Source organism: Molothrus ater, chromosome 2 (assembly GCF_012460135.2).
Source record: "Molothrus ater isolate BHLD 08-10-18 breed brown headed cowbird chromosome 2, BPBGC_Mater_1.1, whole genome shotgun sequence".
In the NCBI taxonomy this organism is placed as follows: Eukaryota; Metazoa; Chordata; class Aves; order Passeriformes; family Icteridae; genus Molothrus; species Molothrus ater.
Window position 1 is genome coordinate 88376364 of NC_050479.2, and position 23004 is coordinate 88399367.

General features: G+C 41.3%; 1 protein-coding gene across 14 annotated transcripts in view; it reads right to left on the reverse strand.

Annotated features, from left to right (window-relative positions):
* The window catches only part of LOC118692938 (rap1 GTPase-activating protein 1-like), a 49661-nt gene that overhangs the window by 15898 nt on the left and 10759 nt on the right, over positions 1 to 23004 (reverse strand). For 11 of the 14 annotated variants that reach the window (XR_004981202.2, XM_036393178.2, XM_036393217.1 and 8 more), the window contains exons 4-19: positions 19532 to 19579; positions 18375 to 18413; positions 18059 to 18250; positions 12931 to 13034; positions 11371 to 11449; positions 11028 to 11081; positions 10854 to 10937; positions 10375 to 10475; positions 9621 to 9750; positions 9210 to 9365; positions 6311 to 6382; positions 6043 to 6129; positions 5249 to 5383; positions 3734 to 3880; positions 2416 to 2519; positions 46 to 162 (exon numbers count right to left, since the gene is read on the reverse strand). Coding sequence is in view for 13 of the 14 variants with exons in the window: in XM_036393178.2 (XP_036249071.1) it covers positions 46 to 162; positions 2416 to 2519; positions 3734 to 3880; positions 5249 to 5383; positions 6043 to 6129; positions 6311 to 6382; positions 9210 to 9365; positions 9621 to 9750; positions 10375 to 10475; positions 10854 to 10937; positions 11028 to 11081; positions 11371 to 11449; positions 12931 to 13034; positions 18059 to 18250; positions 18375 to 18413; positions 19532 to 19579 (1649 nt within the window). In the remaining variant the exon portion in view is untranslated. Of the gene's footprint in view, positions 1 to 41; positions 163 to 2415; positions 2520 to 3733; positions 3881 to 5248; positions 5384 to 6042; positions 6130 to 6310; positions 6383 to 9209; positions 9366 to 9620; positions 9751 to 10374; positions 10476 to 10853; positions 10938 to 11027; positions 11082 to 11370; positions 11450 to 12930; positions 13035 to 18058; positions 18251 to 18374; positions 18414 to 19531; positions 19580 to 23004 lie in introns of those variants that run through there. The other 3 variants (XM_036393142.2, XM_036393246.1, XM_036393201.1) reach the window with 3 other exon arrangements.

The following is a 23004-nucleotide window of genomic DNA, read 5'->3' on the forward strand; positions in this document are numbered from 1 at the left end:
AGACAGTGACCATCTTTCAAATACTAAAATTTATTTTCAACTCACTTGCTCTTCCTGCTGGGGAACTCTGGAGAGCTGGGACTAGATGATCCATCAGACTTCAGGTCAAAGAAAGTTCCTGGACTGTCCAACACCCTTTGTATTCTCTCTGTGGTGTCTCTGCTGGGAGAAAAGAGAAACCAGCTATACCCCAGGGCCAGAGTTAACTACCATCTATTCTAACACTCCCTTACAAGACACAGTAGAAAGTTGTGTGTCCTGTATACATGTTAAAGGGAAGCAAACACAGCTGCGCTGAAAAGGGCAGACTCCTTTGATGTCACATGTGACATCTGGAAATGGCCAACTTTAAGCTCCTTTTGAATTGATATAAAGGCCTGAATTAATTTCAGTAGTCACCTTTATTTTTTTAACTTTTTCCTCTATCCTCTCCATTCCACTGGTCTTAAGAAGCTACAGGATTTAATAGAGAGCATAAAGATGATGGTTACAAAAGTGTTATTGCTACTAGGACTTGTCAAGATACCACTGAAGAAAGTTGTCTGTGTGAGTAACTGAAATGAGAGGTACATTTAATTAAAGAAAGGAAAACCAGGGGATTTTGGGGGATTTCTTAGGGCTTCAGTGATGGAGTTTGTCACAAAGTTCTTCCTCTGCTCTCTTGGTCAGTTGACCCTACCTGTGCCCCACACATCACAGTTTCTGATACCCTCACTTATGCTAATACAATTGTTTGTGAGACTGGAAATTACCCTGACAAAAAGTAACTCTAAAATTAAAACAACCCTGAAACTCCTACAACAAACTAACAAGGGGGATGGACTGGGTCAGCTCTGTCAGCAAAGCCTGCATATCATTAAATTACAGCTTCAGGGTGAAGTCACAGGTGACACTTTGAGCTCACTGTTCCCAGAAAGAGAGCATGCTCCAGCCTCCTTCATTCTTGCTGAGTGCACTTTCCACCAGTCCTGGTAGACTCCTCCACGAGCCAGTTCATGGCAGAACCTGGCAGACAATTAATCCAGTGAAAGAAAGTTGATACTTTTTCTATTTGATTACTGGGCTGAATCAGTTCCATGAAAGGCCCACTGGGGATCTGAGCAATCATCACAAGGAATAGTCAGGATTGGGTAGATGAAAGGGACAGAGGGGAAGTATCACATCTGCTTTCAATAACAATGAACTGTTAGAGCAGTTGCTAGTGAAACTGCACCTTCAAGAATGACCCAAAAAGTCTTTCAGAAAATACAAACTAAGGCTCCCTGTTCCTCACATCTAAGTAAGCAAAAGGAAAGCTAAATAAGCCAATTAGTTCATCAGATCCCTCCAAGCAAAGAGCAGGGGAAAAAAAAGAAAATAAATCCCGGGGTTTTCCCTGTAGTAGGAAAGTTTTACAGATCCTTCAAGGGGATGGAAACAGATGTTGTAGACAGAGTAATGGACTGAAGGACACAGCTGCCTAAGGTACAAAAGTATTTAAAGTAGTAAGAAGCTATGGCTACTGTGATAGCTTAGACTACTACAGGGCAGTTGTCTCTGAAGATTTTTCTCAAAAGTTCTATTTTTATTTGGATTAGGTCATAGGCACCTCATTAAGAAGGGAAAATGCAGTAATTTCCTCCTAAAATAACTAGTTTCCAATTTAGAGATGACTTTTCCCCTTTTGCACCCAGTCTTTAAGCTGTTTCCTGGAATTCTTGCAACTGGGAAAACTGCATATTAGATCCAGAGCATTCAGGTGACTTTTGAGACTCCGTATAATCTTAAAAAGATGTCTCAGCTAAAGCTGAGAGAAATGTATAATTTAACTAAATAATCTCTCATGACCAGTAGACAACTTTTGAATGGTTATAATTCTGTCAAATATGCCAAATCACTCCTTGAAGCAGTATATTATTCATAAATTATAATTATTTCTCAGATGATCTAACTCAAACACTAGTCATTTGTTCTTAAAGCTTTTTTTTCATAAATCCTGTAATTTACCAATTTTGCCTATTTGAATATTTTAACATTAAAACAAATAAACAATCAAGCATCCCCTTCCCAAATACTAGCCTTTCATCTGACTTGCTTCTAAAAGTGGTCAGTGAAGAGCAGGAAACTCAAGAGTCCTGGATAGTACTGCACAATATTTAAGAGTGATCTTATAATGTTCCTCCACCCATTTCCTCCATTCTTACTCAAATACTGAATCTCTCCAATTCCAAACACCCTCTTTTAATTTTGTCTGTTTCTGTTATTTGTCCATGTATCCATCAGTCAATAACCAGACTCTTTTCTTCCCATTCCAACAATTTACATTTTAGTTCTCATTCCTGATGGTTCCCCCTCTGCCTATATGTGCCTATGTTCCTTTTCTCATCTCCTCTTGGTTTTTTTACCCTCTTTGTCTCATCTGCCCACAGCTCATACCTCTTCTCCTCCTGTATGTTTTCAATGCCAATGGCACTACTCCGTCGCCCGTGGAAGCGGCTGGCTCGAGTACGTGATGGGCTCCTACCAGGCAAGGCAAAAGACTAGAAAAAAGGAAAACATGACAGAAAAGAGAGGAACAAGACAGGAAAAGCTGTGGAGAGCTGAAAGCATAGGAGAAGAGTTTGCAACATGGGTCCAGATCCTCTCCTTTACTGCAATACAAGACTCAGCTCCACCTGTGCAAGGAGTACTTTCTGTCAGCGAGCAAGAGCAGCCAGGGCTCACAAAGGTGGTGTGAGAAAGGGACAGAGTTATAAAGAAACAAAGGCAGAACACAGCCAGTATACAGAGAAACAGGCTTGGGAAGGGAGGTATCCCCATATGGTGAGAGGAGAGGCAGAACCAGAAAGACAAAGAAACCAGAAGTTAAAGGAGAAAAGGAGGCAGCAAACCCAAGTCATTAGTATGCTATGACTTTGTTGTATTGACATAAAGAATGCATACAACCAAGTAAACTGTCACCAAGAAATCTTCACACTGAAGGACACCTTCTTGGCTTACTCAGAGATGGGTGGGTTTTTGTAGTTTGCCTGTATTGACATCACTAATGCAGAGACCACAACCAGCTGGATGCATTTTGGCCAAGGTAACCATATTTTCAGTATCAGAAACTGATGGATCCTTTTCTAGAAAGGTTTGTGATAGATTTTTAATTCATTGGTCACATATATTTAGTATCCCTATCAAATAAGAAAGGCTTTGATAGTGACTAGAAATATTCATTCTTCTTCTCACCCCAAACTTTATTAATTCTGTTGTTTGTTCCCAACATACAAATTCTATTTACAGCAAAACAGCACCTTGAATATCTTGTGCGCCTGTTTATATTACAGAAAATAGTCTGATTGGTGAAATCAAAGAAAATGAAACCGTTCTAGGGTCCTTATGTTCTCAGGTCTTGCCATATGACAATACAGTATCATTCCAGCCAAATCACAGTGCATGCATTTTTTAACACATGGCACCATACAGGATCTAATCCAGGATATCAGAGATGGATGTCTGATGCAGAATCATGTTTGGCTTTCTTCTCCCAGTCTGCATCAATCTCAGCTCTAGTTTACTCATGAACTGCGGCTAAAGATGGGCACAGACAAAACAGACTGCAACACATGCTGTCACCACTTGTGAAATGGGATGATACAGCAAAAAGATTCACAGTGGGACAAGAGGACAAACTAATAGGGAAAGGAAATGTATGGGTGGTTACAAAGGTATGCCGGGTTCTCTCTTACAGCCCACCCGAATACCTTACCGCAGCAATGGCCTTAGGGCCCTCGGCGACACTCTGGCTGAGGGCAAGGCCAGCTGTAGCTGGGCGGCTGGGCAAGGTGGCTGGCTGCTGCTTTCTCATGGATATCCCCATGGTATCCAGGCTCTGGCTGCGGCCTCTGATCACCCGCTGAACAGGAGGGAGGCAGGGAAACAGACAAACACAGATATACACATATAGACATGCACACAGTAGGGTAGTGTGAGAAGCACCACAGATTGAGTGGGAAGTTGTGACAGACTGACACCAGAACCACACAGATCCTAGCTCCTAGAAGGCAGCACCTTAGACTGGTCCTAGATGATTCATGGAGTTCTGGGAAGAACTCTTCATCAAGTATATTCTCTAGTTTCACTTCCCTTCTCCTATTGCGATGAATAGAGGTTTCCTACCAGTATCCCTGCACACTGGATTAAACAGCATCACCCGGAGCAGTCCTATCCAGTAGAGGCTTTAAAACACAAAGTCAAACTCCTGTTCAAGGCTGTAAGGTTCAGTCTCATATGAACTTGAGTTCTGGTTTCAATGGGAAAGCAGCCATATCAAAATCTGCAGCATTTAAAAAAGCCATTTTCTGACTTAACTCAGCCTTTTCCAGCCATTTACAAATGTCATCTGTGTACATGATGTGCAAATCCCAGCATGTGCCAGAAGTCATAAAAGGACATTTTGGGAAAAATTAGTGTAAGACATGGATGGGTTAAAATTAATGGTTAGCAGCAAAGGCAGTTTGTATGTAAAAAAATAATCCTCACCAAAGCATCCATATAATCTGGACCAAAGCTACGCACACAGCTACCAAAGCTATTTGTGAACAGGTTAGTTTTACAGACTTTAATAACTCTAATTTACCCACCATATAAAGCCATAAAGTCATCTGAAGAAATGCTATTTGTAACACATCTCTCTTTCCAGAGAGATAACTTATTATATAAAAGAGGTGGCAAGGCACTTCCCACGTTAAGTGGGAAAGGGCAAGTAGATAAAATAGGAAAGCAATAAAGATTCTCTCTGTATGACCAGTTCAAAACTCAGTTTTCCCATTCATACAAAACCTTTGCTTTCTCACATCAATTATCTTTATCACTTCTAAAAGAAAGTTCTGTCACCTGGTTTATTTAAAAAAATCAACAATAAAAACCCCCTAACAGGCCATCTACACTGAAAAAGGTAAATTAACTCTGGCTTTTAGAGGGTAAGGAAAGCAACACAGTTTTCCTAGACAGTACACTCAGAGATAAGTTAGAAACTTTTGCAGTGACTCCTGCAATTCTTTCAGTTATAATGAAAATGAATTGAAAGAGATCTGCTGTAGGAACGGAAAGCCCCTTGCTCCTAGTTATTACAATTCCTCTTTCAAACACTGACTCCTTCTTCTGTAAGTCATGGAATAAAATCACATCTGACACTTGACACCAGCACAAAGCATTAAGAGTTTGGCTTCTAAGGGCCAGTGTGGAATTCTAGACCACACTGTAGGTTTGTAGAAAGGCTCACCTTAAAGTTCTCGAGGAAGCCCCCACTGCCATTCTCTATCTTGTCATCCTCCCCTACAGGCAATCCCATCATGCTGCGGCTGCGAAGCTGCAGCTCCTCAAAAAGGCTCTCCAAAAGGGCACTCCGTGTTCTTTCCTGAATCAACATTGGGAATCAGAACAGCTTTTATTGAGAGCTGAGCGATTTTTTTCCTGTTTTTTCAATGTCTCCCATCCTTCTCAAAAAAAACCCCAAGAAGCAAACAAAAAACCCCAAAAGACCAACAATGACAACAACAAAACCCCATGAAAATCACTTTAAAGAGTATCAAGTGGTTTTAACTGCATAGTTACAGAATATATTGCACTAACATCCAGACCCTTCAAGCTCTGTCTAAAGCAAATCATAAAGGACACTTCTTTACAGCTGATGAAATAGAGACTTTTTTTTCTAGATCAGGCAACAGCAGAGTCTGGAACAGAATTTTGGTACCTTAAACCAAAAAGTAGTGATATCAGCATGCATCCTGTCGCATAATACTGAATTTCAGCTAATACAGAATTTCCTCCAGCAAAATATATGCATCATATTCCCATCCTTACTTGAGGATTAGATCTTTATATTAAAGTGTGCCCATTCATATTCTATCACACCTGCTAAGAAATATGAAGGAAATATACCATAGCTGAGTATAAAATCACACTTCATCTTCCTTTCTTAAGCAACACAAAACCAGAAGTCAGAAATTTTACTTTATTTTCTTTTTCTGATAATAAGTATTATTTTTAATTGAAGCAGGTAGGTAAAAGACCCACCTCTAATTTAGCAAATTTCTCAGCTCGATAGCAGCTGTACTCGGCGTTGATGAGCTTGACCAGAAGGAATTCACGAAACTCTGCACTCTACAAGACAAGATGAAGACTAGACTAAACTGGAGATGAAAACACTAGTAAAAATATCAGATTATAAAAGCTCTGCTTACTACTCTTTGGACCTCCAAAGTGCTCTAGCCAGACTGACAATACCAACTCAGAACACAAGTGTGTGTTCCCTGCCAACTAACACTGGACCAGAGAAACAAACCTTTTTAAATATGGCTGGATTTGGCAGCGGCGGTCCAAAGAAGGGGACATCATCTCGGGCTGTGACTGAAACCTGAAATAATATAAGGGGGAAAAAATGAGTATCAGAACACAAGTGAGGCCATCAAACTACTATGATAGATCTGATTCCTCCTAAGTAATTTACTTATAAAAAAGGAATGTAATATAGTGTCCTGTGCATCCTTCTGTTCCTGAACTCAGTGGAAGGATGTGCTCATTTATCTCTCAGAAACTCAGACAGCTAGATGTGCACAAAGTAAAGAGCAGTAAAAAAAGCTGAACTGCTATTTTAAAAATATTTTAAATAATAACTAGCATAACCAGTATATTTAGGAACAAAAAAATGCTCCGATTCAGCCTGCAAGATTAACCTCCACTAAAGAACCTTTGTCAGTTGTTGCAGTGTGATGCCATTCCCTGTTTCACCTATCCCAACCCCCCAGGTGTGCCAACCTCTCCTTTCCCCTCCCCCTTTGCCCTCCTGCTGAGAGCTGTCCATCGATCTTAACATTCCAGCAGGGTTGTGGTGTGGTTGGCAGAAGTTCAAAAGATGCCCCTCAGGTCCTGGCTCATTGGCCTGTCCAAGTGTCTTTATCCCTTGAGCCTTCCCCTCCTCACACCTGGTTGGTGCCTCACCTGTCCCTCCCCTCCCCCTGTCCCCGGGCTTAAAAGGAGACGGGACCATGCGGTCTGGATTCTGTTGGGAGCTGTTACAAGATTCAAAGGTCTGTCATCTTGGAATAAAACTCTGGATTAAAACTCTACGATAGAATCCTCTCCTGTTTCTCTTCATCATCACCTGAACCTTTTCCACCAGAGGTAAACTGAGTTCCTACTTTGCCTGGATTTGTTCTGAGTGCCCAGCTGCAGCACCCAGCCGGCCAAAGGTATCTCTGGGGTGAAACACCACAGCTGCAGCCTTTGGCCCAGCAGCAAGGGCCAGACGAGGCCAGGCACATCCCACCCAGAAATATTGGGATTAATATTCCATAGTCAGTGTGGTTGTACTGACCTATTTTTTTTTACAGAGAATCCTTGGTGGAGATACACTGCACCCTGAGGGGAGTATCTCAGTGCCACTGCCTCTGGGAGTCACAGGTGGTAAACATGCAAATGCATTTTCCCAGTAAGAGATAGATTTCATTTGTTTTATTTTTAGCATGCTCCCACCTGACATACCAATGTCTAAAGAAGTAACTGTAATGCAGTCCAGTTTTTACATGGTCACTTGTTTCTTCACAGCACCTACCCATAATTATACGTAGCTATCTTACCAAATACATAGAGTACTTCACAATATTTCACAGGTTTTTTTTGTCATATTTGAGATGAAACAAGACCATTATTTGTCCTTTCATACAAGAGGGAACAATGCCATAACAACCACAACTGAGTCCAAACAACAAATAAATGTCACAGAGCCACTGAGAGGTGTGAGTTTATTGAGAGGAAGAAGGAAATGGGCTCTGGATTTAATTAAGACTTCTCACATTTTAGGCCACCTCCCCTAATTACAAAGCCTCCATCTCTCTCCTAATAGATATCTACCAGTTAAAATCCTGCTTTGCACTTTTAGTTTTCTGATTGCAAAAATTGATTCTGTGAAATAAATTCCATTAATACTCCAATTTAACAGGATGCACTAAAGCTTAAGTAAATGGAACAAGGGATGGCAAAGAAATCTTTCAAATGGCAGTCTTTTGTGTACTACAATGCTCTCAAGGCAGCATCAGTTAAAGCTCCTTTAGAAAAGCCTTTACAGAAAACTCTGCATTGGCTCTAGGGTGATTATTGGGAAGATTTCTTCTTTATGGAATGAAGCAGCCCTATTACACTAACAACAACAAATAAAAAACGTACTGCAGACAGGCAAAGATGAAAACAATGACAGGAAGACACACAACAAATAGCAAGTTTTCCCAGCTCTTTCCTTGTCATTAAAAAGTCCAGTGAATTTTTGTGCCCTAAAAAACAGAGAGCAAGAGGAGGACTGGAACCCCAGCTGGTTTGTAATGAAAGCCTTGCTGCCCAAAGCACAGGGAACAAGGGAAGGTGGCAGCTCCACTACCAACACCCTCTTGATGGAAGAGAAGATGGGGATACTGTCCTAATTTTGATATTCTTGGTGTTCTATGGCCCTCCAAGGCATAAGGATTCATCATCACCATATCAAGATCCCCACATAATACAACACATGGCACTTGGATTAAAATGTTTCTACAATTGAAAATCCATCACAAATCCAAGGTTTTTTTTATATTTTCTGCTCTCTCGGCATAACTGAAAGTTGAACATAAAGTTATACAGATATCCATACAGAGTCATGTCAGAGAGAGAAACAAGCTGTGTCCAAAGGCCGCAGATAATTAATCTGGGCTCTAGCAGGGCTTCTTTCAGCTGGAAGGCCCTAACAGGTAACACATCCCTGCCAGATGGGCATCAGCTCTGGAATCCCCAAAAGCAGGTGTAGCTGGCTTGGATTCCATAGTCAGGTTAACCAGCTGTATCTGACCTGCAGCCCAAGGCAGTGCAAGTTGCAAGAACTGTGCTGTGCAGCACAGGCAATGCAGACATGAATTTTACCTGATTTATGCAATGTAAGCAAGACAACCCCCAAAGTCTGATCAACTGTGGCTCGTGCTCTGCGATGTAAACAAAATTTTTTACCTGAATTCTCTCTGCTTCAATTCCAAAGCTTTAAGCTTCAGAAATTAATCAGCTACTTGGAAAAGCATACAACTTAACTCAGCTTTCAGGTATAGACACTCAAGAAATCAGGATGACATCTGGCTGAATCTGCAACTCTCCCAAAGGCTGAAGAACCTGTTTACACATCAAGGACCAAAATCGGTACAGGCTAATCTATTGATCCTGGTTACCTTGTAGAGAGTGTCCCCAGTGGTGCTATGAGTGAGTTGAACTACCACATAAGCATGAAGGAAATTAGAAGCAATCATATCAGGGACAAAAGGTGTGCTTTCATCCTGGAAAATGATGGCTACAATATCATTCCCAATGTGACGCTTCCGCTGAAGCTGGAGAGGAAAGAAATAATGAAGAGAGAAGGCAGGTGAAAAAGAGCAGAACAGTATGATGGGACCTCAAACACCAGTCTGCCTAATATCTCAAAACCATCTGTTCACCAAACCCCTCATCACTACTTTTGCCATTACTCCAGCCATAATTCCCAACACTATACAGTCAGTCATTCTCCCCTCTATGCAGTCCTTCCTCAAATAGCCCTCCTCTCCCAGCCATGCTGTTGTAATCCTTACTCCTCCTTCTGATACCTGCTGGGAATCTCCCTCTGTGAAGGGCAGCTTTGTGGACACGTGAAACATGATCTCCTTCCCCCGGAAATTTGTATAGACTGACTCGGTGCCTGTTTGACCTCTGGTAACATCCAAGCCTCCCCGGAACCTGAGCAAATCCACACCACGCCACAGGTCAGGCAGTGCAGGAATGAGAGAGCAGAGAGAAGATAGACAGTATCAGTAACAGTACTACATCAGGACTATCAAAGGTGATTTTTAGGAAATCAATGATAGTGAGGCACCAAGTCTTCCCCAAACCAATGCGATGACTGAAGCTGCACCATGTTTGTGCTGGTGAACATACCAGCTTGTTAAAAACCAGGGATCCTCAAAGTAGCTACCTTCTTTGGCATTCCTCTGAGAAACACACTCTGTATGTTAGAACTACAGAAGGGATGGGATGCCTCACAGAAAGAGCCTGAAATAATACTGCCCCATACCACTATGAAACAAACTTGTATTTGCACTGCCAAGTAAAATTATTCTTTGCTGATGCTGTGGGTCAGATTGAGATATCAGGAGACCTTTAAATAAAAATACCAGCAGAGACCTAAGCTCCAACTAGTTCCCAGACATGATGGCTGACAAAAGCATCTGGGGCTTCTTCGCCTGCACTGGGATTCAGAAGGCACAGCACTTCTCTGGAAGCTGAGCTGTAACAGAATCACAGACCCTGAACACATGATGTTCCCTAACTTAATCCGGCTTTCCGGCTTCCCTGTGTACGCACCCACGGAAATCCTGCAGCTGAATCTTGTCACCAAGGAAATCCAGGAATTCCAGGAAACCCTGACTCTCTACTGTGTTACTGAAGACTTCTTCTTCAGTTGTCTACAGAAGGAAAGCAGAAGTAGTAAGAAGCATGAGGAGTACAAAGAACAGGCAGTCATTTCTATAGACAGTTCAATCAACAAACATCTCCGCTTGAATACATTTCTGATCTGAGCCCCCCATAGTGCTGGGGTCCTGTGCCTCAGCCCCAAGCTGCCAGGAGGGTTAGAGTTAGGATTCAGAGATTCACAAAGCCTGTACTGCCAGAGACACTGCAGGTGGAACAGGCATACCAAGGGAACCACAGCACTGCACAAACACTGCTGCCTCCATGCCATTGCTTCTGGACAGTGTAGACCTTGCTATTACATCCTTTAAGCTAGGAAAACTGACTCTTTTCATTTTGCCCCAAGTACCGTGGGATCCGATGGGTCTTACCTGTCCAGGTTTTTGGTAGATGACCCCAAATTTGAAGTTATTGCTTATGACGTGTTCATCAAATGCAACAATAAGCTGCGAAGCCTGAGGTAATGAAAACAGAAATTGTCACCTGGATGTCATTAGCCAGACCTTGATGGAAAAGTGATATACAGGCATATCAGAACACTGTACCTTGGGATAGAGGACAGGAAAAAAGCGTTCAACATTCACATCCTCACACAGTAGCTGTTGAGTGAGAGAGACAGGGAAACAGAAGTGTGATTATCATGTGCCCTGGCTTGTTGAAGGCATGATAGTGTAGGCACTGTATATAATTATCTGACAGGAGCCTCTTCAGGCAAAAATTTTGAGGTAAAATTAGAAGAGAAAAAAAAGAAGGCAAAATAGAAGGGTAAAAGGGAACTATATAACAGTTCTACAGGTGAATAGTAGAAAAAGAGAGAAATGGAAGGACAGAGGTGAAAATGACTTGAAGAATGAGGCCTTAAGAAAAATAGGCAAGCATGAATCTCACCTTTGCCATCTGAACAGCATTGGGAAACTCATTCAGACAGGAAATGGGAATAAGATCATGTTTGGTGCCAGTACGAGTCCTGACATAGAACAAAAAAGGCATTAGAGACTGATGGCTGAAGGAGACACAAGCAACACTGGATCTTTAAAGAAAGAGTAGCCATTCCTTCAGAGTACTGTTAAACCAGTTAATTCCAGAGGCTTAATGTTAACTGTGGTGCATAGAATCACTGGAAAAGCGAGGTATTTCACTTCTTACTAGCCATCACTTGTTGTGGTGACCAGAGGAAGACAAAACAGGATTCCTTGGTGTCTTTCCTCCTTTGCACTCCAGTCTGCCTTGAAGAAGTATTCTGCTTCCCCCCCCCCCCCCCCCCCCCAGGTTCTCTTTCACAGAAATCTAAATGTCAAAATTCAATTCATGGACATAGAATAATAAGGGATTCCCATGATCAGCCATTTCAGAGGGCTTGGAAGATTGTTAAAAAGTCTGTTAGAAACAGCCTAGGAAAGCAGATCTATGCAAAGTAAAGGAGGTAGAAACTAGTGTAGCATTGTTCCAGAAAGCTGACAGAGGAAAACTACATTCCTCTTTGTATGTGTATTTAAGAAGAAATATCTTTCTAAGGAAGAAGAAATATTGTGCTGTCAAAAGCCTCTTAAAAGCATTATAAACAAGCTATTGAGCAAAAAGTACTGCATAGAATAAAATATCTTAATAGAGGAATAACTCCCCTTTTGTTCTTCCCTGGTCTCTTCCACATAGGAAGATAAACATTCCCAGGCACAGCTCACAAACAGGCTCTCTCTTTATTCCTAGATTATGCTGGCAGTCTGAAGCATTCTCTGCAGACACTGGAGAAAACCTCCAGTGATTTTCTTGTAGCTGATTCCTATGCAATCATTTTTCCCCCTCAGACCTGGACAAATCCTCGTTAGTGGCAACTGTACATCACCTGGCTCCAGCAGCATTGCCTACAGGGCATCCAGCCCATAGTGTGGTAAAAAGCTTCTCTGCAGTGGCCTCTCACCCATGCAAGATCCTTCTCTGTTCTTCTTGTAGCTCATCCAGCAGCTCTCTCTAGGTAATGTCTCTCTTCATAACCCTAAGGGTTATGGCTTCATAGACTGCCCTGGGAATCTAGGGAATGTTCTAGATTGCCTTCAAGGGAGCCTTAATCTTTGTACTTAATCTCTTGAAGTACAAAGCCTGGGCTAGGCTGTCCTCCATTAAGGAATCCATATTCTCCTAGAGAGTACTCACATGTCTCTAAGCAGACAGAATAAACAGAAAAACTTTCTATTTGAGGGAAGAGCAGGTATTTTCCACACAGGTACTACAAATATGCACCTGTAAGCACCACATCATCTTCTTCAAGGAAACTGCTGAGAGCAACTCAAGAGCAGAAGGCAAGAAAAAAAGGCTCAAAGGTTTTTTTTCAGTTTCTTTTCTCTCCAGAAGAAAGACACGAAATTCACACCTGCATCTATGCAGAGGGAGTACAAGGTAAGACAAGAGACACAGCACAGCAGCATACACTTCAATAACAGGCACCGTTACCTCAGCAACAGGCGGAGATTTTCCTGTTTCTCAATCTGTTCATACTTCACAGAAAGTACTAGGTAGCCCAAGGACATGTCACTGGAGTAAAAGTTCTGGTGCTCCTGCAAACAGGAAACCAAAATGCATTATCCCCAACACACTTCCTAGAGAAGCTTTCCAAGTTGTTTTTTTTTTTGCACACAAGCTGTCACTCAAGATTAGCTAATTTTTAATTCAATAGGAAATATTTTTAATTCAATAGGAGTAGCATGCTTCCAGATGTGTGTATGTTGTCTTCCAGCCCACTTGATCATCAGTGCATGAGTATATCAGTCAAAGTGCATCCAGTCAGTTCAGTTCCTCCTCACCTGTCCAACATCACAAGGGCTCCTGAGAAGGAATAGTGTTAGAACATTCTGCAACAAGTTTTGAAGAAATTGAGTTTCTTGTAAATAAAATTGTATCTTTCATGGACTTTCCCTGCATCCATTCAGGTTCTGCTTTACTAAGCAGTGTCTTCCAGACATTCAACTGGATGCGGTTGTGGAAATTCTCTATCTAGAGAGCAATGGCAGGATTATGGTGAATGGCTGAAATCCAAGAGTGCTCACATGTCAGGAAGGATAAAGTCAGCAAGTAAAGAGGTTTTGCAGATGAAGACTGGTCTCAGCAGTGCCACTAACACTGCCTGAGCTTTAGTGGAGCATGCCTGGAACAGTCATGCAGTCAAACAATGAAAGATACTGCAAACATTTTCACAGTCTCTATTTGTAAGTGGCTGTGGCCATACATTTCTCCTGGGTATACAGCCATACTCCAGTGGCCTAGGTGTAGCAATGTATATTTTGTATATTGCTGTATCATACATATTGCTATATAATCTCTAACCTCAAGAGGTTAAAGCCTTTTGACACAGGATGTGAAAGGAAACCTCCATCATAATGAAAATAACATTAAGGTGAAATTATGCAGAAATGCCTTGATCACTCCCATCATCCTAGTGGAAAAGAATCCTCATGCATGACACTGAAGTGGGACAGCAAGTTGTATTCAGTTGTACAGTCAAAACTTGCATGACTTGGAGTATGTTCCATGAAAGGAATACTCCAGGCACAATAAATTAGTGAAGAACTCAGTGGGAGCAAAGTGTAATTTGATAAAAAATGGTTGCTAATCTGTTCCTTCCTCAGTCTTTTGCCTAGAATATATAGAATATATACATGCCTAGGAGTATGCCTAAGAAGTCTGCTCTGGCTCTGATGGATTAAAACCTCTCTCAAAATACTGGTAAGATTGTCTTTTGCCATCTAAAAGCAAAAGTCATAGTTTGTATGACTTTTTTGTATAAGTCATAGTTCTGACTCACTGTCAGAAATAAAGATACATCTAGTGAAATACTCTGATATCTGTGTGGACACAGCCAAATTGAAGTTAACAGACATAAACCAATCCTCTCTTTGAAACAAAAAGCAGGAATAAGTAAAACTACAGTCACTACCCTAAAACAAAATGTAGCAATGAAGCTATCTAACTTTTTTAAGTATTAAAGATGTTATTGTCCTCACCTCCTCCTTGAGACCAAAAACACCCAACACCCAGAACTGCCCTGATACTGGGCAAAAGGTTCCATGGCTGATCAAACAGGGCAGTCTGAAAAAGGCAAGGTCTAAGAGCAGTCAAGAAGCAAACAGATTAATATGGCCTCTAGCTGCAGTGTTCAAATCACAGAAGTCCAGTGTGATCTGCCACACTGGTCAGTGACAGTACATGGGAAAAAAAAAGCTGAAATCAAAGGAAGCAACAAAGGACAGTTAATTTCTCCTGACCATCAGTTTCAGGATACTAATGGATTTTTGGGATGTGAACAAGAATCAGGTGCAGTAAGTCACTGTGACCAAGGGCAGAAAGACAGAGTAGTTGAGGAACAGACAGATTCAAGGACCAAATCAATACCATGTTCCATGGTCAGTTGAAGTCTAGAATCAAAATCCTTAAACCGAAGAAGTCAAATGCCAGGCTAGATGGCCAAGACAGCCTGTTAAGGAAAAAGATGGCATGATGCCAACAAAAATCAGACCTAGAAGGCAAAGCAAGGAAGAGGAGCTAAAGCCTGAGGCTAGCAGTGGCTAAAAGTAACACTGAGTTGCAAAGACCAGGAATTAAGATGCCTTTTGATGAGACTTCTAAGTCAGACCCTAGCAGGTCTGATACAGGGGGATCTCAATTGCTTTGGAGACTGGGCCATCAGTTCTGCAGCTGACATAGCTAGGCAGAGCTGCACAAATGGGTGCAGTCCTCACAGGGGAATGGGTACTAGAATTAATGGAGATCTTAAAACAACTGAATTTTTGCAAAAGCCACTCTGGCTATGTAGCTTGATCCTGAACCAGGATCTGAGGTTTAAACTGAGATCTGAGCAATCGTATATATGAATAAACCTATAATTTACTCCTTAGGATTTTCTTTCTCTGTAGAAACACGTAGGCAACATACATCAGACTCATATTCCTTCAGTGGACAGCAGCCTTTATTGTTAGCTGTCCTCAAGTTAGAGATGAACCATCAAAAGGCTTGGCAGTTGATACTGAAGATAGCAAGTCAGGGATGACAAGATACCCTGGAGCTAAGATGACCTATGTATTAAGTACAAATTTGTTCAGCCACAGAAGCAGTTTCTGTAACATTTAATATAGTCTGAAAGGTAGTTCTGGATTTCAAATAGATCTCTCTAAAAACAATTAAGTATCTTCCATGGGCCAAGGGAAAAGACTAACAGAAAACAAAAGGAATGCTGACAGTTTGCCTAAGAAGTTATAAAGCTACTAAGACATCTGCCATCTGCAGCAACTTTAACCAGCACAAAGAAAGGACAGCATAAAGGAGAAATACATGATTACATATGAATGCATAGCAAGAAAGCTCTTCCCTCAGCACCGAGAGCTTCAAGTGCTTGAGAAACTGGACCCTAAGTTTATTTGACTGGCAGTTACAATGCACACCTTTATTAAATCCTTCCTGGCTTCAGGCTATTTCTCTTTATTACAGCCTTGAAAAACAACACAGACATCAAATTATTCCCGCAGTATAAGACATAAGATTTTACAGCCTTTATCCTAAATGGTAAATAAATCTTACTGTGTAATTGTCATATAAAATACAGATCATGAGGCAAGGAAAAGGAACTGAGCTATGGCCTGAATGTTCTAGCACTTTTTTTGGTCATTGTTTTATAGGGTCTGCTGTAATGTAGTCTGTAAAAAGTATCATGGAATTGTTCAAGTTTGAGCAATCTACATACACACATCCACAACACAGACATGCACATTAAGTTTGTAGTACCACACAATACTTTGATCTCCTGTCTTGCTTAAAGGATATTACCTAAACCACTGGCTATGCCTCTCCCATCATGTGATGCTTTCAGACTCTTCTTCAGCTAAGAACTGTTTGCTGTTATTCAAAGCATGAAAGAGACCTTTCCTGACATTGTTGAAATAACCTTCCCATGTTACCAACAAGAAAAAGATCCAACATAGCATCAAAATCACTGCTAACTGTGCACTGAAGAAATACTCTTCTAGTGGAAAAGCTCTGAGCTCTCTCCATAACTAAGTTTTTAAACCATTGGGGAAGTTTTCTAGCCATGGGTAGAGTTTTCAGTGGCACAAGACTCCTGTTCACCTTGATCTTTTCTGACACTGGATTGCTGAAAAAACTTGCATGTCTAACTGAACATGGACACACATTCGTGTCAGTTAAGGCAAAGAATAAAACACTGGACACCAGAAAAGGAAGAATATAGGAGAGAGTTTTTCTGTAGTACAGAGGCACTAGCAGTCGGGCACTTTGCAAAGGCAAAGCTCCACAACAGAGGAAGTCTGATCACTTGGAAGGAACAATGATGATATGGCCTCACTTGAGCAGGAGTCTGGACAAGATAAGCCCCAGAGGCCCCTTCCAACCTCAACTGTTTTGTAATATCAGGTCAGCAGTGAATCCTACAATTGGACTGAAAAAATCATATCCAAATTTGCCTCTTGTCCTGTCTGGCTCTGGAAGCCTTCAAGCACAACCCTATATTTACCATGACAGAAAAATAATTACAGTTGGCATACTGAAAGCTTTCAGAAGGTTACAGGATAAATGTCCATTAACAGATTGCACAGCAGATCTGTATACTTGAGGGGAAGCCTCCAGGAAGGCTTTCTTTTTTCCCTAATTATTTATAAATCATATTAATATATAATCTTCCACTGTTGTGGAACAAGATTCTCTACAGAAGATCACTCTGACAAGAATAACTACTGCAGAACAGGTCCCCAGCACTGTGCAAAGCACCACCTATTCCTGGCTTTGTACTTATTCAGCAGTCACTGAGGGAGATCACTGAATAAGATGCAGTGTGAGCATACTTGTCAAGCTTTCTTATCTCCTGATGCCATGAACCAAATCTCAAAAAAACATCATGGGTTTTTCACACTTGTTCTTTATGGCTAATGTCATCCTGAGATTCAGTCTGGTAATCAGCCAATTCCCTAAACAGGCCCATCCAGATGGACCTTAATGATTGGCCAGCAAACATTCACTTTATGAGGCCTTGCTCTGTTTCCCTTTGTGTCAAACTGAAATTTTTAAAGTCATGGAACATTCAGCACCAAACTCACTTATATCAACCACTATAAAACACATGGTGTGATTTCATCACATACATTCTGTAATGACCATGCACTGAGGGAAACAGACTGTTCTGCTTCCTACTCAGGAGCTTGCACTGTCAGTGCTGAAGTCCCCTCTAAAAATAATGCCATTTCCACTTCCAATACTATTACACTTTTGTCCACTTGCTATCCCAAGGCTGGTATCTGTATAGGAGTCTCAAAAGACCTTCTTAACTAAATAAAAGCATTTCCCATGCAAATCTTTCTATTAACGCACAGGATGATGCACATTTCACATGGGGACACAACCAATTGGAAACACTACAGACAGTATCTTAGTATGTACCTCATTTACATCAGTTCAAGGCATCATAAGGAACTGAAATGCAGCAGCAGTGCAGACATTTTTAAATCCACCAAAAAAAGCCTGAGAAACATTTCAGCCTTGTGGCTGGGTGGGCAAAGAAGGCTCTGAAGGTCACCCTTACCTTTCCCAGAAAATGTTTGCGGTACAGCTTGGCAGTAGGGTCACTTTCGAGTTTCACTTTACCACTCCAGGAAAAGGGTACATCAGACAGAGTTGGACTCAAGCTGGAGAGGTTGTGGCTGGTCCCTTCAATCCAGTAGCCCCCAAACTGGGGTAGGATAATGAGAGGATATGGCCACCCTTTCTGTAATACCTGGATTTTTCAGAAGGACAGAAAGCATTAAAGCTGATGGGTCTGAAAACCGGAAAGCTAATAAGCTGAAAAACCAGTGAAGTCCAAGGACAAACAGAGAGAGGAGAGAGCAGTACTAACTCACCTCATGGATGCTGGGATAAGGAATATACTCCTCTTCTGTCTGAAATCAGAACAGGCCATTAGCAAAAATATGTGACATCTTTAAAGGTGTTTTGCTCTCACGACTGTGCAAACTGTGCCCTCAGCTTCTACTCTGCCCTAGGTCATCCTTAGAGTTTTACTTCAGGACTTAAGGTTAGACTCCATTTCCAAGGTCTCGGCATTATAATAAAGAACTCTGTGAACAATAAACTTAGGAGTCAGATTCTACCCACCCTCCTCCTCCAAACTACAGGGAATACAGGCATGCAAAATGAGGAAGTAGCCAAACTATAGGCAAATTTGATGTGGTTAGGAGTGGCAGCCTCTCTCCTTTCCTTCCATACAGTGTTAGAGAGCTGCTGTCCTTCTGCTGACAGGGATGACAGTAGGAATGGTAGAAAAAGTGCTGTAATTTACAGTCAGATTGAGGCTGTGTCATCTCCATGGCTGCTCTGTGGTATGCATCTGAGCAATGCTGAGGTGTGACTCAGAGAACAGAAGCAGTAGCTGAGCCAATTTATGCCAGTTGGATGCCCCCTCCATCGCCACAAAGAGCACTGACTATCTCTGTCAGAGTAAAGCTGTATCAATTCTCGATGTGGCTATTTTACAGGTCATCCCAAGACAAAAGTCACGGTCAGGTTTGATTTTAAGGTTAATAGGCCTGAGCTGAGACTGAAGAAGTGGCGTTTAATCCTCAGCTTGACGATTTAAAGATAGGAATCTGCTCTTACTGCCTTAATATTGGCAAAACAGATCAACTTTCTAGTAGCATCTCTGAGTCATCACGCAGATTACGGAAATAAATACTATGTAGTTTCATAAATATTATTACAGCTCTTAAATTGAATAAATTTAAGAAATTACTTAGTCAAAACTAACACTTTTAATAACAATAAACTCTTATTGGAGCCACTTAAATTAGAAAAAGGGAAAAGTGAGTTCTATTTCAGCTACATAGTTTCATTCTCTTGTGGAGCAACTAGGAAAAAAAAAAGAAAATAAAAAAGGCAAGCATGTGTTTTTGGGATGTTTGCAGACTCCCTGTTCATTCCAGTATGAAAGTACACTGCAAGCCAGGTCAGTAATTATCGGCCATTCTCAGCAATTTAGGAGGCAACAACAAGTCGGCCTGACCTTGAGAGGAGCTGGAAGGGAACATCTTTGTTCATCCAGACGACTCCCCTGGAAACATAAAGTCACAGACAGTGAATCCTGTATTTCAGCATGTCTGCTTCACTTACCCTCTGTGTCCTTTTCCATATCCTCAATATGCATATTTTATCTCTCTATAAAATCTGCTATTTTAGGCAACTTTGGAAGATTGGAATAAAAAGGAAAAGTGAAGCTAGAACTTGTCCAGCCCCCTAATCTGGCATTAAAACTGAAATGCTATCCCCAAGCTTACATCTCTTAAAAAGCAGACAACTGGCAGATATTAAAAACAACCTCCCAGACTGATTCTCTTACTTGATTCTCTAATCTGTTCTAGCTACCTTCCTTCCTATCCTAAGCAACAAAAAGAAAAAATGGAATGACTATGAGGTGGGTTGAAAGAACAGAGCAAAAGGCTACTGGCTGCCTAGTTTCCTCCTGAATCAGGAGCTGGCATCCAGACTTGAATCTCCTCCTTAAGGTTATTCCATCCTCTGCCTCCTCACCACGGCAAAGTAGCTCATTTCCACCACACCTCCGCAGCAGAAGCACAGAGGAATAGGACAATTTCAGTGAGGAGAGTCCCAACACAGACTGAGCAGAGGCCCAGACCAGAAGATATGAGGGTCAACAGGCCATAGTCCAAGTGGGCATCACAGACAGAAGAGTAAGAAGCAGAATTTGCATCATCAGATAGGAAGGTGAGGACCAGAATTTAAAATGCAGGTGAGCATTCAACTACTGTCACCTAAATCTTGTAACTCTCATACTGGAACATGTTGCTGAGACTACATTTTTATATACCATCAGTTACTGGCGTGGCTAATCAGGGATTCCAGACAGGATAAGCAGCTCTTGACTTTGTTGTGAAAATAAGCAGGATTTGATTTATAACAGCCATGCCTGTGCACATATTCTACAGTGGAACTAGCTTGTCAACTAGATTCTGGTAGAAATAGGTAAATCTCAGAGGAGCTCTACAGTGGAGACTTAGGAGGCTCAGGAACAAAAGTTTTGGGCAATGCTCCAGCTGTACAGGGTGCAAAAACTGCTAGCATAGTACCACTAACACTGAGCAACAGCAACCTTACTACTGAGGATTCATAATAATCAGGATGCTCTTTGCAGGAGCAACAAAAGGGGAAAAAAAAGGAAAGAAAAAACCCAACACATCTACTTCACATAAAAACAAGGTTTTAGGAAAATGAGAAAGTTTATTAAAAGAACCTAAGAAGGAGCCATAAAAAAACTTAAACGTTCATGAACTCATGAGGAGCCAGACCTTGAGTACACAACAAATGCTTAACACCTTTAAAATACTCTTAGAAACATCAGAAGTAAAACAGTATGGCCACACTCCAGGGTAAGGGAGACTAGTAATAGATGCATGAGATTATTCTTCAGAAGTCTGAAGTTGAGTTCAATCACAAAAAGTAGCAGTAACAACAAATTTTAATTGGTTAAATATAGAAACACAGTAAAGTGAGCGAGGAACAATGAGCAGGTAACAAAAAACCAAATTATTTTCCTTAGCTCTACTAGGAGAAAGAAGCTTCACATGTTGTCTACAGGGTGACACAAGATTAAACTACAAAAGCTGAGTTTAAAGACAGTTACATACCCTCCCCAAAAACATTGTTTTCCTTTTGTACTTTCAACAATGGAGACTAAACAAATACCAGCTGGGAAACATTCTCCATAGGAAACCTTTAGAATATGTTTTGAATTGTGATGTCAGTACACAGCATTGACAAAATGAATAACCAATTACCAGGATATGGCGAGTTGTGAAATTAAGATGGAACACAGGTTGACAAGTGACCTTTATATTTTGCAGAAGTACTTAGTAACCATTTTGCATTTAGGGAAGTTGTAAAGGTGAAAAAGTTGAGTTCACGGAATGTAAGTGCTAAAAAGTGCTTTGTTGATGTGGTCTCGAATTTCAGTTGTCAACCTACTGAGTTGAGGTTCACAAGGAAGACCAGGTTCTGAAACTGGGATTTGAAAAAGAGACAGAAAGTCCTGTCACTACCAGAAAGTCCGGTACTGTCAAAACAGGGCTGAGGCACGATGGACACACAGATACAAAACAGCCACAGACTTCCGCAACAGACTGGGGGAAGTACTGGGATAGAAATGGAGATTGGGAAACTGCAATCTTCTAATATTTCTCTCTCCTTCCTTGGCATTTTGGCAGATCTGAGAACTGCAAGAATTTTCCAGTTTCAAAGGAGGTCCTGGTAGGAGACCAGTATCTCAGCAAGCCTGAGGGAAAACTTTCTGGGCTGCTGTAAAGGAGCTCTGTATCAGAGCCTCTACAGAGAGCAAAGGAATGTACCAGTACATTCCATGACTCTGCACTGTTAAGGAAGCTCTTGATAGCCTGGAAGCAGAAGACAAGTTTAAATCTACCAGCCTCTCCTCTAGAGCAAAGCTTAAGGTAAGAGTAATGCAACCCTGGGATGTACAGTCCAAAGCTTTACTTTAAAGGGTAACCAGACCACAGGAAACATGCAGCATAAGTTGTTGAAGCGTCAAAGCATCGGCAGAACAACTGCTTGATGATCACTGTCGTGCCTCAAAAGGGAGAGGAATAAACAGTCTCAGCCACCCCTTGAGACATCCTTCTGGTTTGAGCTGGTTTGGCTTGCAGCACTGCCAGTTTCCCTGGGTAGCTAACTGGAGACAGCATCACTCTGGGAATCTCATATCAGCCTGGGAATCTCATATTCCCAAGGTCTTGCACAGGGTAAACACCTGGCCTGAGCGAGATGAAAGAACGAATGACAGAGAAAAAGATGTCCAGACCCAGAGTCAGGGTCCAACATGGCATAACAACGCTATGATAATACACATATTTTATGGGGAAAGAGCATTGCTTTGAGGGGACTAGTTCGAAACAGACAACTTGCATACAAAAGGGGACACAGGAAAAAAAGCCATGAAAGTACTTGTGAGAAAATAAAACTGAATATGCAGAAATTGTAAGAATGCAGAACAGAGGGAGTGAACAAAAGCAGTCAAGTGAAGAGGGACTGGCTATGCAAACATACGAAGACCTGAAATATCTGAGCTTATTGGATGAAATAAAATTTCCTTGTTTTTCGACTGCCTGCACTGCAAAGCAAGTGAGGAACGTGTTACTAAATGTCCTTAAGAGAGTATATACAGTGACTTCACTAGATCTGTAAGCACAGAACAAAGTGGCCAGTAGCCCATTTATTTCCAAGAAATGATTAATAAAATTGAAGAGCAAAACAAAAAAAAAAAGAGAAAGAAAAAAAAAAGGTAAACTTCTTTTCCCAGATCTTGGGATTTGTTTCAGTGTAAAAAGAGAGTACAACTTTACCTGTCAATTTATCACACAGTATGTGAAATGGCTATCCTAATTTTCAGTCCAACAATTATATTCCAATCCAATGGTAAAGTACTCAATAATCAATTCTATCCTGAGG